The 13,708-nt window shown below is 38.6% G+C and overlaps 2 protein-coding genes across 4 annotated transcripts in view; both read right to left on the reverse strand.

The window, feature by feature from the left end:
* stn1 (STN1 subunit of CST complex) overlaps nt 1–5,497 on the reverse strand; it is a 10,309-nt gene extending 4,812 nt beyond the window's left edge. For 2 of the 3 annotated variants that reach the window (XM_060860465.1, XM_060860467.1), the window contains exons 1-6: nt 5,381–5,497; nt 2,111–2,287; nt 1,923–2,018; nt 1,714–1,791; nt 1,458–1,625; nt 740–866 (exon numbers count right to left, since the gene is read on the reverse strand). In XM_060860465.1, the coding sequence (XP_060716448.1) occupies nt 740–866; nt 1,458–1,625; nt 1,714–1,791; nt 1,923–2,018; nt 2,111–2,258 (617 nt within the window). In that variant the 5' untranslated portion in view covers nt 2,259–2,287; nt 5,381–5,497. The remainder of the gene's footprint in view (nt 1–739; nt 867–1,457; nt 1,626–1,713; nt 1,792–1,922; nt 2,019–2,110; nt 2,288–5,380) is intronic. The other variant, XM_060860466.1, reaches the window with a different exon arrangement.
* Nucleotides 5,498–7,463: 1,966 nt separating this feature from the next.
* lrrc58a (leucine rich repeat containing 58a) lies at nt 7,464–12,061 on the reverse strand. The gene is made up of 4 exons (XM_060860205.1): nt 11,451–12,061; nt 9,896–10,024; nt 8,744–9,021; nt 7,464–7,822 (listed from the first exon to the last, which is right to left on the reverse strand). Exons 1-4 carry the CDS (start codon nt 11,903–11,905, stop codon nt 7,629–7,631), a joined length of 1,056 nt encoding a protein of 351 aa, XP_060716188.1. The 5' UTR covers nt 11,906–12,061; the 3' UTR covers nt 7,464–7,628.
* Between the last annotated feature and the right edge of the window lie 1,647 nt (nt 12,062–13,708).

Consider the following 13,708-nt stretch of genomic DNA (forward strand, 5'->3'; position numbering starts at 1 on the left):
ATGGCTAAGGCGACTGGGTCGGAATCTTCAACGGATGTTTCCAGTATGTAGTGGTGCAGTGGTTAGTGCCGAACAAAAGTGATCCAAGAAAAGACAATCTGTGAACCAGTGACATGGCCATGAGTGCCCAAGGCTCATTAATTAATGCTCATGAGGACTCAAGGCAAACCCTTCTAGTTAGATCCCACAGATCTCAGTCCAATCAGGCATCGGCGGGATGTGCTGGACAAACAAGTCTGATTTGTTGAAGCCCCACCTATCGATTTACAGGACTTAAAGGATCTGCTGCTAACATCTTGGTGCCAGATACAACAGCACACCTTCAGAAGTCTTTTGGAATTCATACCTCAAGAATTCAGAGCTGTTTTGATGGCTCAAATGGACCTACACAATTTTAGGCCTGTGGTTTTAACGTTATGGCTGATCGCTGTGTATAAATCTACACTATCAGGAACAAAAGTAGTGACAACAAAAAGGTTATATAATGAAGTCAAAGTTATAATTTTGTCTGGCAAAGAGACATGTTTGCATTCTGTTACTTCTGTTACAGGCAAAAATGTTTTTTTTTTTTTAATGTGCAACTTAAAAATAAAAAACATGAATAAATAAATAAGACAAATCCTGACAAAACTCATGGATTTATAATTATCCTAATAAATAAACGTTTGCCACTTTTTACACGGTTTCTGAAAAGTGTCCAGGGTGCCAATATATTTTACACTGACGATAACTGACTCACTCATTGGCGCTTGCACTAAGCTCACTGGATGGGATATGGAAGGGTTTGTCATAGCAGTCTCTGTAGAGCTGAGGCATCTCCAACATCCAGGAGATCTGAACACTCATCACAGGATCGTTCACTTTATCTGTACACAAAAAATACACAAGAAACAGAAAATGCACAGCTTTGTACAACTCTCTTTTACAGGAAACATAAAGTTTACTGAAACTGGGCATTTTCAGGATGGGAAGAGCATTTCCTGGTGTTTACCCTCTACAGTTTTGTGAGTCTGTGCCCAGTCTGTTCTACTTTTGTAACCTATTCGCCTCAAGGATCGATGTGTTGTGTATTCGGAGCGGCAAGGGAGGTTATTTCCTGTTAGTATCAAGGTTTTTCAGGCTGAAGGAGGCGACTCATTAGATTTTTTTTAGCCTCTACAGAGTATCATGTCTTAAGCTAAAAATGTCTAGCTATGTCCTAAAGTGCTACAGTCTCAGAGAAAGACCGTTAAACGTATTAAATTCAGAACATTACACGAACATTACCCCAGAAAAGCCTGGTCATTAAATATGTTTTACATTTCAAATTCAAGATGTATGTTGCATTCCATCAGAATGCCAAAATTAATCAAGTCAGTTTCCTAAAAACATTAACGATCATGTATAGAAGCTTGCATAGAAAAATTGTAATGCTTGTATAAGGATTCTAGTAGCTCAAGGGTGTGCAGGTTGCTTACAAAATGAGGAGGCCAGGATCTCTCTCTGCTCACGCGATGTTTTAAGGCAACCACGTACTCGGAGCAGATCTCCAATATCCAGCATTGTGCTGCTCCTCTGTGCCTCCTGGAGCTTCTTCAACTGCTCCTCTACGTTAAAGCCACCTCCAGCAGGACCTCTAGTTGCAGCTAAAATAAGAATTACAGCTTCAGTTAAGACAAAAATAAGTAATGTGGTGAATATTGAATGAAATCTAGCTGGATATGAAAGCCATACCCTTTACAGAGTCTCCATGATCTTGCCATTTCTCATCTTTCCAGCACAGGCAGCTGATGACTCCAGTACCGTCATCCACTAAATATATAAAGCAAACCCTAATCAACATAAAAGGTGTTTTTTTTATGATGCTAAAATAACCTAAGCACCATAACACAAACAAATGAAGTACTTCACAGTAGTTTGTAAGACACGTGGATCAGGTTTACCTCCGTAGCAATAAAAGTCGTCTCTCTCACGTCTGTACACCACAGTGCCCAGTACATCCACCTGGAACAATGGGTGACTTTTATAGAAATAGACTCCTGTGGGTGGTAAAAAACATGTAGTCAAGAAATGATTTTTATGGTAACAACATTGATGCTTTGCTGATGCATTAAGATTTCATGCTTTAAACCTAGAACATGTGGAAAACCTGGAACTTGTCGAGACTCTCTCATCTGTAGGATGTCTTTAACATAAATTCTGGCGTAGGCAGAAAACACAGGGTCCAGTCCCCACAGCAGTGACGGAGGTTCGTCTTCGGCTGCATCCTTCGGCTGCATCGTTCATCGTGCATGAATTCTAGAGATTTCTAGATTATGATTACAGAAGTGTGGGATGTGGTTAAGGTGTTGACTACTGAAGGTTGTGAGTTTGATTCCCAGGTCCACCAAGCTGCCACTACTGGGCCCCTGAGCAAGGGCCTTAACCCTCAATTGCTCAGTTGTTTAAATTGAAATAAAATGTAAGTCACTCTGGATAAGTGTGTCTGCTAAATGTTTTAAATGTAGAAGCACATTAATAAGTAGGATGATGAAACTTCTAAGTCTTTAGTAAATATCTGTTCAGGAGGCAGGAGAATGTTCAGTTCAATTGTATCTGTATAGCACTTTTAACTATGGACATTGTTATAAAAGACTTCTTTGTCTTTAGTGGACATACTGAAGGACCTACTGCTTATGAAAGCAAGACAGATTTAAGCTGACTGACTACTTCCAGGTTGGAGTAGACAACCACCAACTTGATTTGAAATGCACTTGAATGAATGTACTTAGGCTCATTAATTCAACACCCTCTTTTTATGAGCTATTTAGTTATGTGGTGCACTTGATATAAAGTGCACTTGATTTGAAGTGCTCTTGATTTGAAGTGCTCTTGATATGTAGTGCTCTTGATATGTAGTGCACTTGATATGTAGTGCACTTGATATGTAGTGTACTTTAATTGAACGCTGTCTTTTTATGAGCTATTTAGTTATGTGGTGCACTTGATATGAAGTGCACTTGATTAGTAGTGCACTTGATATGAAGTGCACTTGATTAGTAGTGCACTTGATATGAAGTGCACTTGATTTAAAGTGCACTTGATATGAAGTGCACTTGATATGAAGTGCACTTGATATGTGCACTTGATATGAAGTGCACTTGATATGAAGTGCACTTGATATGAAGTGCTCTTGATATGAAGTGCTCTTGATATGAAGTGCTCTTGATTAGTAGTGCACTTGATATGAAGTTTTGTTCATTTTGTTCAAAGCGACCATCGAAAATACCCTTTCTAATGAATGTTTTTTTATTGGTTGTTGCGTTAAATCTTACACAGATAGTGCTATTTTCTGATTGGCTATTTGTGTAGCCGATATTTTTGATTGGCTGATAAGTGTCAGGCTCAACTAAGAGCTCCAGGGGAGACGCGCTTGATTCCTGCCCGGTTCCATAGAGACAGCGGTGCGGACAGATACATTTTGGGCGCTGCGGCATATTAAATATATGATAAATAGTCAAAAATGTCTGCGTATGAAATACGATGTGTGGCAGGAGAGCGTGACAAAAGACTCTCAATGCGTGACTGTCACTCTCAATGCGTGACTGTCACTCTCAATGCGTGACTGTCACTCTCAATGCGTGACTGTCACTCTCAATGCGTGACTGTCACTCTCAATGCGTGACTGTCACTCTCAATGCGTGACTGTCACTCTCAATGCGTGACACGACAGTCCTGATGTCCTTAAGTGAAGTAAATTGATAAAAGAGCATTCTGCTTGTGTTAAGTCTAGGACAATCTAATAAAATATGTTTTACAGATAAGTAGGGCTGAAACGATTAGTCGACATAATAAAAAATTGTCGACAAATATCTTTGTTGTCGAGTAGTCGTTTGTTCTCACGTGTCCTAATGTAAGGGCCTGCAATATCGCGATTTGACCGCTACGGCGCTGTAGCGCTAGAGTGTAATGCAGCCCTAACAAATGCGGTAGAAGAGAACTTTTAAAAGAAGCGCAAATTATGACGGAGTGCAAGCGAATGCGAACAAGCAAGGTGTGGGAAAGTTTTACAAAACTTCCAACCAAAAATGCAGTTGTGTGCAATACATGCAAGGCAGAACTTGCGTTTCATGGAAGCACAACGTGCATGCTCGAGCACTTGAAAAGGAAACATCCTGGCACAAGAGGAGGCTGGAATTTCTTCATTTTAATTCAGCAATTATTTGAAAATCCAAAAAAGGCCAGTGCAGAAAGGACACTGTTACATACTGCTTTTCATTAAACTGAACACTTGTTTTACAAATGAAGCTCTTAATACTGCTGCCAAGAGATGTTTACATTCAAACATATATATATATATATATATTTGTCTGTAATGCAGCTGATTCATTTCATCAAATTTTTTTTTAATTAAAAGATAACAGAATATTTAAACAGTGCTTAAAAAGAGAATGACCTGTTTAATTGGCTCAAAGTTCATTAAAACAACCATTTCAAAAGCTGAAGTGATTTTCTTTTTTTATATTATAGTTAGAATATGTATAACTCAATGTTTTAACTAATTGAAAAAGCTGAATAATCGTTCAAAACTTACTGATTAGTCGTCAATGACTGACAATAATCGATGATTAGTCGATTAATCGTTCTAATAATCGTTAGATTAATCGATTATCAAAATAATCGTTTGTTGCAGCCCTACAGATAAGGGAATCTTACAAAACATACATAAAGTTGTGTCTTTTCACCTTTAAGCAAAAAAGCACGGGTCAATTTTTAATGTCCTTATTAAGAGCTTCGGAATCTGTCAAAAACTATGGATTAGCTGTGGTCATTAACCAAGGACTAAAACAAACCAACGGAACCAGAAATATAATTTCCTAACGTTCAGTGTCATAAAACACATTCTCACTTGTGAAATGTGATCCCCTGCTGTCTGGTTTTTATATTTCTTTCGTTTGAACATCAAAATGCAGCACAGAAGTCCGGCATCGTCCATGCATTTGAACAAAGCCCTGTACAAAGATGGCGGTGGTTGATGTGAAGTGCACTTGATGTGACGTGCACTTGATGTGACATGCACTTGATATGAAGTGCACTTGATGTGTAGTTTACTTGATATAAAGTGCACTTGATGTGTAGTTTACTTGATATGAAGTGCACTTGATGTGTAGTTTACTTGATATAAAGTGCACTTGATGTGTAGTTTACTTGATATAAAGTGCACTTGATGTGTAGTTTACTTGATATAACGTGCACTTGATATAAAGTGCACTTGATGTGTAATTCACTTGATATGAAGTGCAGTTGATTTAATGTATTTTGGCTTATTAATTCAACGCCCTATTTTTATGAGCTAAATGTGAGTTAAATGAAAGTCTTATAAATAAATAAACAAACAAACAAACAAAAACAAATAACTCACTTTTGCTGCAGCTACAACATTGTTGACAGGAAACAGAACGAGGTGATTTTCTTCTTCGCAATTTCTCCGACGGTCACAGAAGTTTAGAGCACATAGCGGCCCCTACAGTACTGAGTGGATATGGCAGTAAAATCAACACAACAATATTTAGACTATTTTTCCAGTATATTTTAAGTTCAGATGAAAAACATTAAAAATATTAAACTATACTGACAATTAAAAATTTGCAATATTCCAGTATTACCTTTAAAATACTAAATAATAAAATAAATAATAATAAAAATAAAAAACTAATAAAATAATATAATAATATTAAACAAAATAAAATATCAGAAGGTACAGATGCAGGAGAAATGTCATATGCTATGCAGATAAATAAATATCTTGCACACACACACACACACACACAGAGACACACACACATCAGGTGATGACAGGCGATGATGTGATGTCACAACTAGATAATTTCATCTAGCACACACACACACACACACACACACACACACACACACACACACAGACACACACACATTTATGAGTATGAAAGGAGGTTATGGAGTTTAAGAACTGCTTTATTACTGATGTTTTATCACAGTTATTATTTTACCTGAGCATTGTATTCAGGTTGGGAGATAACAGTAAGAGAGATAGACTAATATGAGGTCAGTTCTGATATGTTATCAAAGCTTAAAAGCAGAGGTTTGAGTCTGAGGTTAACGTTTGGTTCTCTGTAGATGAGAATGATTTCTGTTTCTTTTGGATTAGTTAAGAATAGAACAAGTTTATATATGTTGCTATATGGAAAAGAAAATGCCACACAAACGTCCCACACTGGTATTGCTTCAACTTGCTAGTCAATTTTACATCTAGACATCTGCATATTTGGAGAATAACAGCAATGTTGCAGTTGAAATGGAATTCAACATTACCATTGCTTTGTAGATGGAGCAATTAGCTGTGTGTTTGTCGACAGAGGTGCTGATGGTAGACAGTTTATTTGGTATGTCAACGAGGTCAATGACAAACACACTTTTGTTGGCAGCAAAAAAAGAAAAAAAAAGAAAAGAAAAGTTCACAGACTTTTGGATCTCAGTGTTGGAGTTATATTCTGCAAACATTTCTTTCTATTACACATTCCCAAGTTAAACATAAGATTACATTATAGCAAGAAAAACAGTAAAATAATTTGCAATGCATTAAAAGTATGAATAAAAGACTGCAAATTAGAGTTTTCTGACTGACTGCTTTCCAATAACTTCCCTAAAGTGTTCCAAATGTTTACAACTATTACAATTATTTAAAGAACACATTCTATTTTTATCCACTTAGTTACATTTCTCGTTGTGGACCATGAAAGATTTTATCACTTACATTATAGCAGCTACAAACAGTCTTCCCTCTCTAGCCTCTCATTTTCTCTTTCTTGTAGTTAATAAGAGAAACGTGCAGCTTGTCGTTGTACCAAGAAATTTCAGACTCCTCCGTCCTGTGACATTTCCATGTCAGGAAACCTACTGACACTGGAGACTGCTTCTTCTCAAGATCTATGAAGACTTGGTTTGTCACGGTTGGAGTTGAAGATCTTGAGTTTCCTGCACCGAACACCTTTAGGATGAACCTCCTCACCTGACATCAGTATCTGATCTCACTAATGCTCTTATAGCTGAATGAACACAAATACTGTTATACCAGCAAAAGGTGGACTGACTGTGTTAAGGCCCATGTTTTTGAATGGGAACATATAGGTATGATGACCAGGTGTCCATATACTTTTGGGAATATAGTTAATTAATAACTTATGTTTATTCAGTGCAGTTTGAACCCTTATCTAGAGTTCGAGGCTTAGAGAGTTGACCTGTGTCCTTCCAGTAGAGAGTGATATGCACTTGTATTGGCTTCCCCTGCTGTTTTCATGATTTCCCAGGGCACAGTGTAACCCAGTGAGAATAAAAGTGCCTTCCATTCCATTCCAAAAGTGCCACCATTAGTGAAATCAAAGATGGAAATTGTTGACATATACAAGCCATCAAATGTAATACACACCAAGAAGAAATACAGATATATAAGTCAAGCAAACTTGGACTGAGTAGATCACATTATTTATTGGGTCACTTTAAGCTCAATAATGGACATTCATGGACAGGCTGATGCTGTTGATCATTCAGTACCGATCCAGACAGGTTTATTTTTTTTTTCATTACAAAAATATACTTTTTTTTATACTTTATAACTGTAGAAGGTGGCTGTGCTATCCCAGGAGCACCTTCTGTAGCCTGTCTGCCGGGACACTGCTCTCGTCCTCTGACTCAGCGTCGCTCTGTGGGGTGGAGCTGCAGGGAGAGCTACATTCAGGGGAGCAGAGGTATTGCATTAGGGGCAGACGGAACTTTCCACAGAAGTCGACAAACTTGATATGGCGCACTCGTGAGTCAAAGTAAACACCTGCAGAAAGAGAAGATGTATAATGGGCTGAGGAGACATACTTATGGTTTTAATGCCTCATGTCCACCTGCTGGATCAACTCTAACATCTAACAACTCTATCAGTTATCGAATATGGTCAATAGTCACAGTACCACTGTAGTACACTTAAACAGCTAAGAGGGAGGACTTTAGTGTTCAGCCCACAACTAATTGAATTAGCTAACAGCTATAATAATAATAATAATAATAATAATAATAATAATAATAATAATAATAATAATAATAATGTAGTTTCAAAGATGCCTTGATGAAACTGTAATCTATTATATTACAATAAAATGGATGTGCCTAGCTCTAATATCTAGTAGCTAGGAAAGATTTGGTTTGGTTTCCACAAAGTTGTCTATGGCTGGAAACATGGTGAACACTATACTTCATGTAACTGCTAAAAAACACTTGACAATGCAGTGTGTGTGGCTTTTTTGTTTTGTCACTGACTGGATAAATTGTGTAAACACTAAAAACACTTACTAGCTGCTTCTTTGGCTGGTTAAACCTTCAAGCATTTTGTTCACAATTCTATTTGGAGCCTTTTCTGAATGAGATTTATAGATGCCTGCTTTATAAGTTCTGTATAAAAACTTTAAAGGTTTCCTGAAAAAGGAAACACCAAAGAATCCTTTGGGTCAGTGGATTAAAACGGCTGAGGATGTTGCTGCAGATCCATAAAAAATGTGTTGGAGTCAGATTTGTTTGAGAGAAATTATTTAGTCTGTACTGTGTGTTATTTAGTCTGCGTCTGTTTTTTGTTTATTTTGTTCGGGCTCATGATCAGACCACTAAAGGTACAAAACACCTCAGATTTTAAATTTTGTTTAACAAGCGTACACTCGTAAGAACATCAACCCTTGACTCTGTCCTCCATGTTTCTGTCTCTTACCCGCACATTTGGGGTTGGGACACTTGCTGGCCGAGTCCAAGTAGCGGTACAGGTTCTGTGGGAGGTCACTCACGAGGTACGGAAGGTTCCGGGATTTAATGGTCCGTCCTGCCAGCTCGAGCAAGGATGGGGGTTCATTGGTCATGTCCTTGACAAAGCGCACTACCAGAGGGTTACCGCGTAGACTGAGCTCCTGTAGGTGCACGAGGCTGAGGATCTCACGTGGTAGAAACGTCAAGAGGTTATTGTGGAGACTGAGACACAGCAAGGAGTGCAACCTGGGGTACAAACATTAATGAATTAACATGTAAACAGGTAACATATTCATTTATACAAGAACAAGAATGAGCATTATTTTTTAATGCTACTTCTTTATACAAAGTATAGATATAATGAACAGGAGGAAGAAACCAGGAATAAGGACCATCATATATATATATATATATACTGTGCAAAAGCTTTAGGCAGGTGTGAAAAAATGCTGTAAACAAAGAATGCTTTCAGAAATGTAAATAATGAGCGTTTATTTCTGTCAATTTACAAAATGCAAAGTGAGCAAACAAAAGACAAATCTAAATCAAATCAATATTTGGTGTTATTTTTTTGCCTTCAAACCAGCATAAAGTGATGGCACGACCCCCACAGAGCCCTGATCTCAACATCATCGAGTGTGTCTGGGATTACATGAAGAGACAGAAGGATGTGAGAAAGCCGACATCCACAGAAGATCTGTGGTTAGTTCTCCAACATGTTTGGAACAACCTACCAGCCGAGTTCCTTCAAAAACTGTGTGCAAGTGTAGCTAGAAGAATTGCTGCTGTTTTGAAGGCAAAGGGCGGTCACACCAAATATTGATTTGATTTAGATTTCTCTTTTGTTCATTCACTGCATTTTGTTCATTTATGAAAATAAATCTTTAACACTTCCATTTTTGGAAGCATTCTTTGTTTACAGCAATTTTTTCACACCTGCCTAAAACTTTTGCACAGTACTATATATATATTTGTATACAGATATAACACATACAGTTTGTCTAGATGTATAAATATCTAGAATGTGTGGAAACACTGGCATAATAATTCAATTGAGTAAGATAAGATAATGCACATGCGTATAGATAATAGAGTACACACTGTAAATGCCAGCTGTTACCTGTATAGCTGAGGTGGAACGCTCTGGATGCAGTTGTCACACAGCACCAGGTACCTGAGACAGCGCAGGTTAGCCAGCTCTTGAGGAATGAAAGAGATCAGATTTCCTCCCAGATACAACATCTCCAGCCTTCAAATGATTCGGCAGCAAAGCATGAATAACAGAACGACAAGCATACAATCAGGCTGAAAATATCAAACATACTGTATTACGCATATACAGTAGCACTGCTTTATTTATTTATTTATTTATTTTCTTTTAAACCAATCCCAAGCACATACTTTCAAATGAGATGATTTTACAGTTGTGTTTCATTTCAGATGATTCATAAACTAAAAGGATGAATAGCAGAAACACTCTGATAAATTGCAGCCTAGCTCCTGAGTAGCACAAGAGTAAAACATTGTAAGGGGTTTAAGTTTTGCACACTAAGAAGAACACAGCTATCTATGGACCGGAAATTAGGGAGCAAAGTTGGTTAACCTAGTGCCCAAGAGACTCACAGCGACACTAGACAATCACTAATACAAATCACAGGTGTCTCTGAGTTCATGTATGCATAACAGGGCGGACTTCAAATGTTATGCTGCCCTATGACACTAAGACCAGCAGTTAGAAAAAATGTGATTGGCTGACTACGTGATTCTCAGTGGAAGCATTGGGGAGGTTCAAGCCAGAGGTTCACCCTCTTAGCTGGTAGTTGTTGGATGGGTTTGGGGTGCATTTTAACCAGCACTTAAAAACAACCAGGATAAATTCCAACAAAAGTGTGTTGAAATCCTGAAATTTTACTACTAACTTAAAAGCTGCAGTGAACTTCATAGCTCCAGTATTTCCTCTGCCCTTTCAGTATATTTGTGTAGTGATATGTTAAGTATGTTGGATTGCTGAAACCACCAATGCAGTCATCAACTATACTGTATATAGGACTCATTGTAAACTGTCATATTGTGGGGTTTCTGCAGTGTAACATATTGGCATGTTATAATGGGAAAATAATCAACAACAGAGTGGTGGGATGACATCATTTTCATGCTGTGGGTAATTATTTTCCTATAACAGCACACCCTGATTCCTCATTTATCACGGCAATTTGACAACTTGTCTTTGGGACAGTGGGCGGAAACCAGAGGAAACCCACACGGACATTGAGTATCAGGATCTGGGATGTGGCAGCCTAGTGGTTAAGGTGTCGGTCTACTGACTGGAAGGTCATGAGTTTGAATCCCAGGTCCCAAAAAAGCTGGGACCCTGAGCAAGGCCCTTAGTTGTGTAAACTGAAATGAATTGTAAGTATCTGGATATAAGGGTGTCTGCTAAATGCCAGAACAGAAAATGTATCTGACTGGGGACCCTGGAGATATCAGGTAGTATAGAGGCATAATGTTTCTGACTGTTAGATACTGCTATACTCCATCATTGCTGTTGTGTTTAATACTCAGGCTACTATCGATGCAAGGAGAAACATGTTTTTACATATTTTGGCTTAAATCATAATGGTATTTAGAACCAAACCCCCCCAAAAATAAATCACAGTGAAAAAAAGGAGACCTGCCTGGTTAAGTTTCCTATCTCTGCTGGAATGCTTTTTAATCTGTTTCCTCCCATGGACAGAGACTGCAGTCGGCTCAGTTCCAGGAACTGCCTTGGTATTTCTTTAAATCGGTTCCCGCTGAAGTTCAGGGTCTCGATGGGCATCGAACCGAACCGCTTCGGAAACGAAGCTTCATCCAGCTGGTTATTTTTCGCGACCAGCGTCTTTAGTTTTGTGAGTTGCAGAATGTCCTCAGGAAAAACAGTCAGCGCGTTATTACTCATGTCCAGGAATTCCAGGCTGGAAAACATGTATAGGGGAGTGGGGAAAAACGCCAGGCTGTTGTATGTAAGGTGAAGCTCTTGTATCTTTTTGCGTTGTGGCTCCGTGATGTGCTCCAGGTTCAAGTCAGCCAGGTGCAAACGCGACAGGTTTAAAACCAGGGTTTCCTCACTGACTCTGGCGAAAGTCTCCATGGTTTCCGAGTGCAAAAAATAAAGGACAACTATTAGTATAACTATAAAGGACAAGTATTGCTGTATACTACTATACAGCAGCTACAGTGCAACATTACAGCTGTGCAAGCGCTCGAGCTTCTGCTCGGGGAAATCCGTCCAGATGTGCCGCTCTACAGCGCGTAAACAAGGCTCGAGCGCACGCTCAGGCGCCTTATATGCAGCGCGTGACGTCGCCCATGATCTTTGGTCAGAATAAAAGTATGTACAATTATTGAAAAATAACGTGCATATGTTTAAAAAAAAACCTGAAGGTGTATTTCACCCTGTCCCACGTAAAATCAACACATGAACAATGCACGAATAATGTCAGGTGAAAAAAAAAAACATGGAAAATAAACTGATCAGGTGAAAACATCACAAAAATAAATAAATAAAATTCCCATGGCCCACGTGTACAAATGGCATTTTTAAGAATATAACAAATGGGAAATATATAACGTATGGAAACATTAAATCATGTCACGTGAAGAACCCTTCATTCCTTACAAAGGACAAATTTTCCTTTGAAGATAAAATAATAATAAGAATTAATCACATGAGAAAATCTAGGAGAAATAAAACTACATTCCCTACATCTGGAACACAAGTAAACGATCCAAAACGGGGGTTTGTGGGGAAATAAATGCAAAAAGTCACGTGTGAAAAGTGCCTGAACACGTGAAGCGTCGAAAAAAGCACGTGTCTATTACTTACGTGCGAAATTCTACATGGGCAGAAAGTGTTGATTTGTGCTAATGCATGATAATAAAATATTACACTCTGTGGGGACTATAAATATTTCAGTTTGCTCAAAGGATTGTTCACTCTCTGCAGCGACCCTGACACGTGGCTCACGTGTTGTGCTGCTATATGCGTGCATCAGCCGGTGAAGAGCAGATGACTGCATTTTTATTGACCACCTACGTTATTGGTCCACTATGGTCATCTGGTCACAATTTGTGCAGATTCTGTTCTTCATCAGTCTCCATTTCTGCCTGGATGTGTTAATGGACTCATTTTAGAGCAGCAGTAACAACTAGAATCTACATATCCTGAAGAAAATGTGATTGGTGCTTGCACGTGGCAAGTTCCCCTCATCGGGCTGAGTGTTTTGATATATGACATGTCCATGTTGTGCTAACTTTTTGATTTCGCTTATTTTGGGTGCAGGGATACACGTGACATCACGTGACGTCATCAATTTTCACATGAGGAAGTTCCCCTCATTGTTGTGAGTGTTTTGATATGTCACATGTCCATATTGTAAAAAGTTTTTTTATTTTGCATATTTTGGGGGCGGGGCTGCGGCACAACCAGAAGGCCAGTCGGTAGACCAATTTAAAAGTTTGTTCAGAGTATCAAACTAAAGGAGCTGGCCGAGTTTGGTGTAGATAGTTCGAAAGCTTGCCGAGTTATAAACCTCCAAAGTTTATAATGGGAGTCTATGGGAAAAAAAGGCAACTTTGAGACCCGGTACCGGAAGTACCGGTACTCGGATCGCTTATAAAAGTCAAAGCACACCTCTCCTCAATGAGCCGGTCGATTTGACACGTGATTCATGGGTCTAGGACAAAAGCTGCGGGACAAGTTACGCGCCGAAGTTTTGTCCGGCACAATAGTAATAATGTTGCTTTGCAAGCACCATTAATAAGGTGTTTCTACCAACACCCCACACACTACCAATGCTATGTTACTGTTATGCTATAAGATTCATCCACTATCCATATAATACCTGGTCAGATATAAGAATCTGTATGAATATTTTACCTAAGTATAAACAAT

The sequence above is a fragment of the Tachysurus vachellii genome, chromosome 24 (genome assembly GCF_030014155.1).
Source record: "Tachysurus vachellii isolate PV-2020 chromosome 24, HZAU_Pvac_v1, whole genome shotgun sequence".
In the NCBI taxonomy this organism is placed as follows: domain Eukaryota; kingdom Metazoa; phylum Chordata; class Actinopteri; order Siluriformes; family Bagridae; genus Tachysurus; species Tachysurus vachellii.

Coding starts and splice junctions, on each gene's coding strand:
- lrrc58a (XM_060860205.1), bottom strand. CDS start 11,905: ATGGAGACTTTCGCCAGAGTCAGTGAGGAAACCCTGGTTTTAAACCTG. Junction 9,022..9,895: donor GTTCCACCTCAGCTATACAG/GTAACAGCTGGC, acceptor TTTGTACCCCAG/GTTGCACTCCTTGCTGTGTC. Junction 7,823..8,743: donor TCCCAACCCCAAATGTGCGG/GTAAGAGACAGA, acceptor CTCTTTCTGCAG/GTGTTTACTTTGACTCACGA.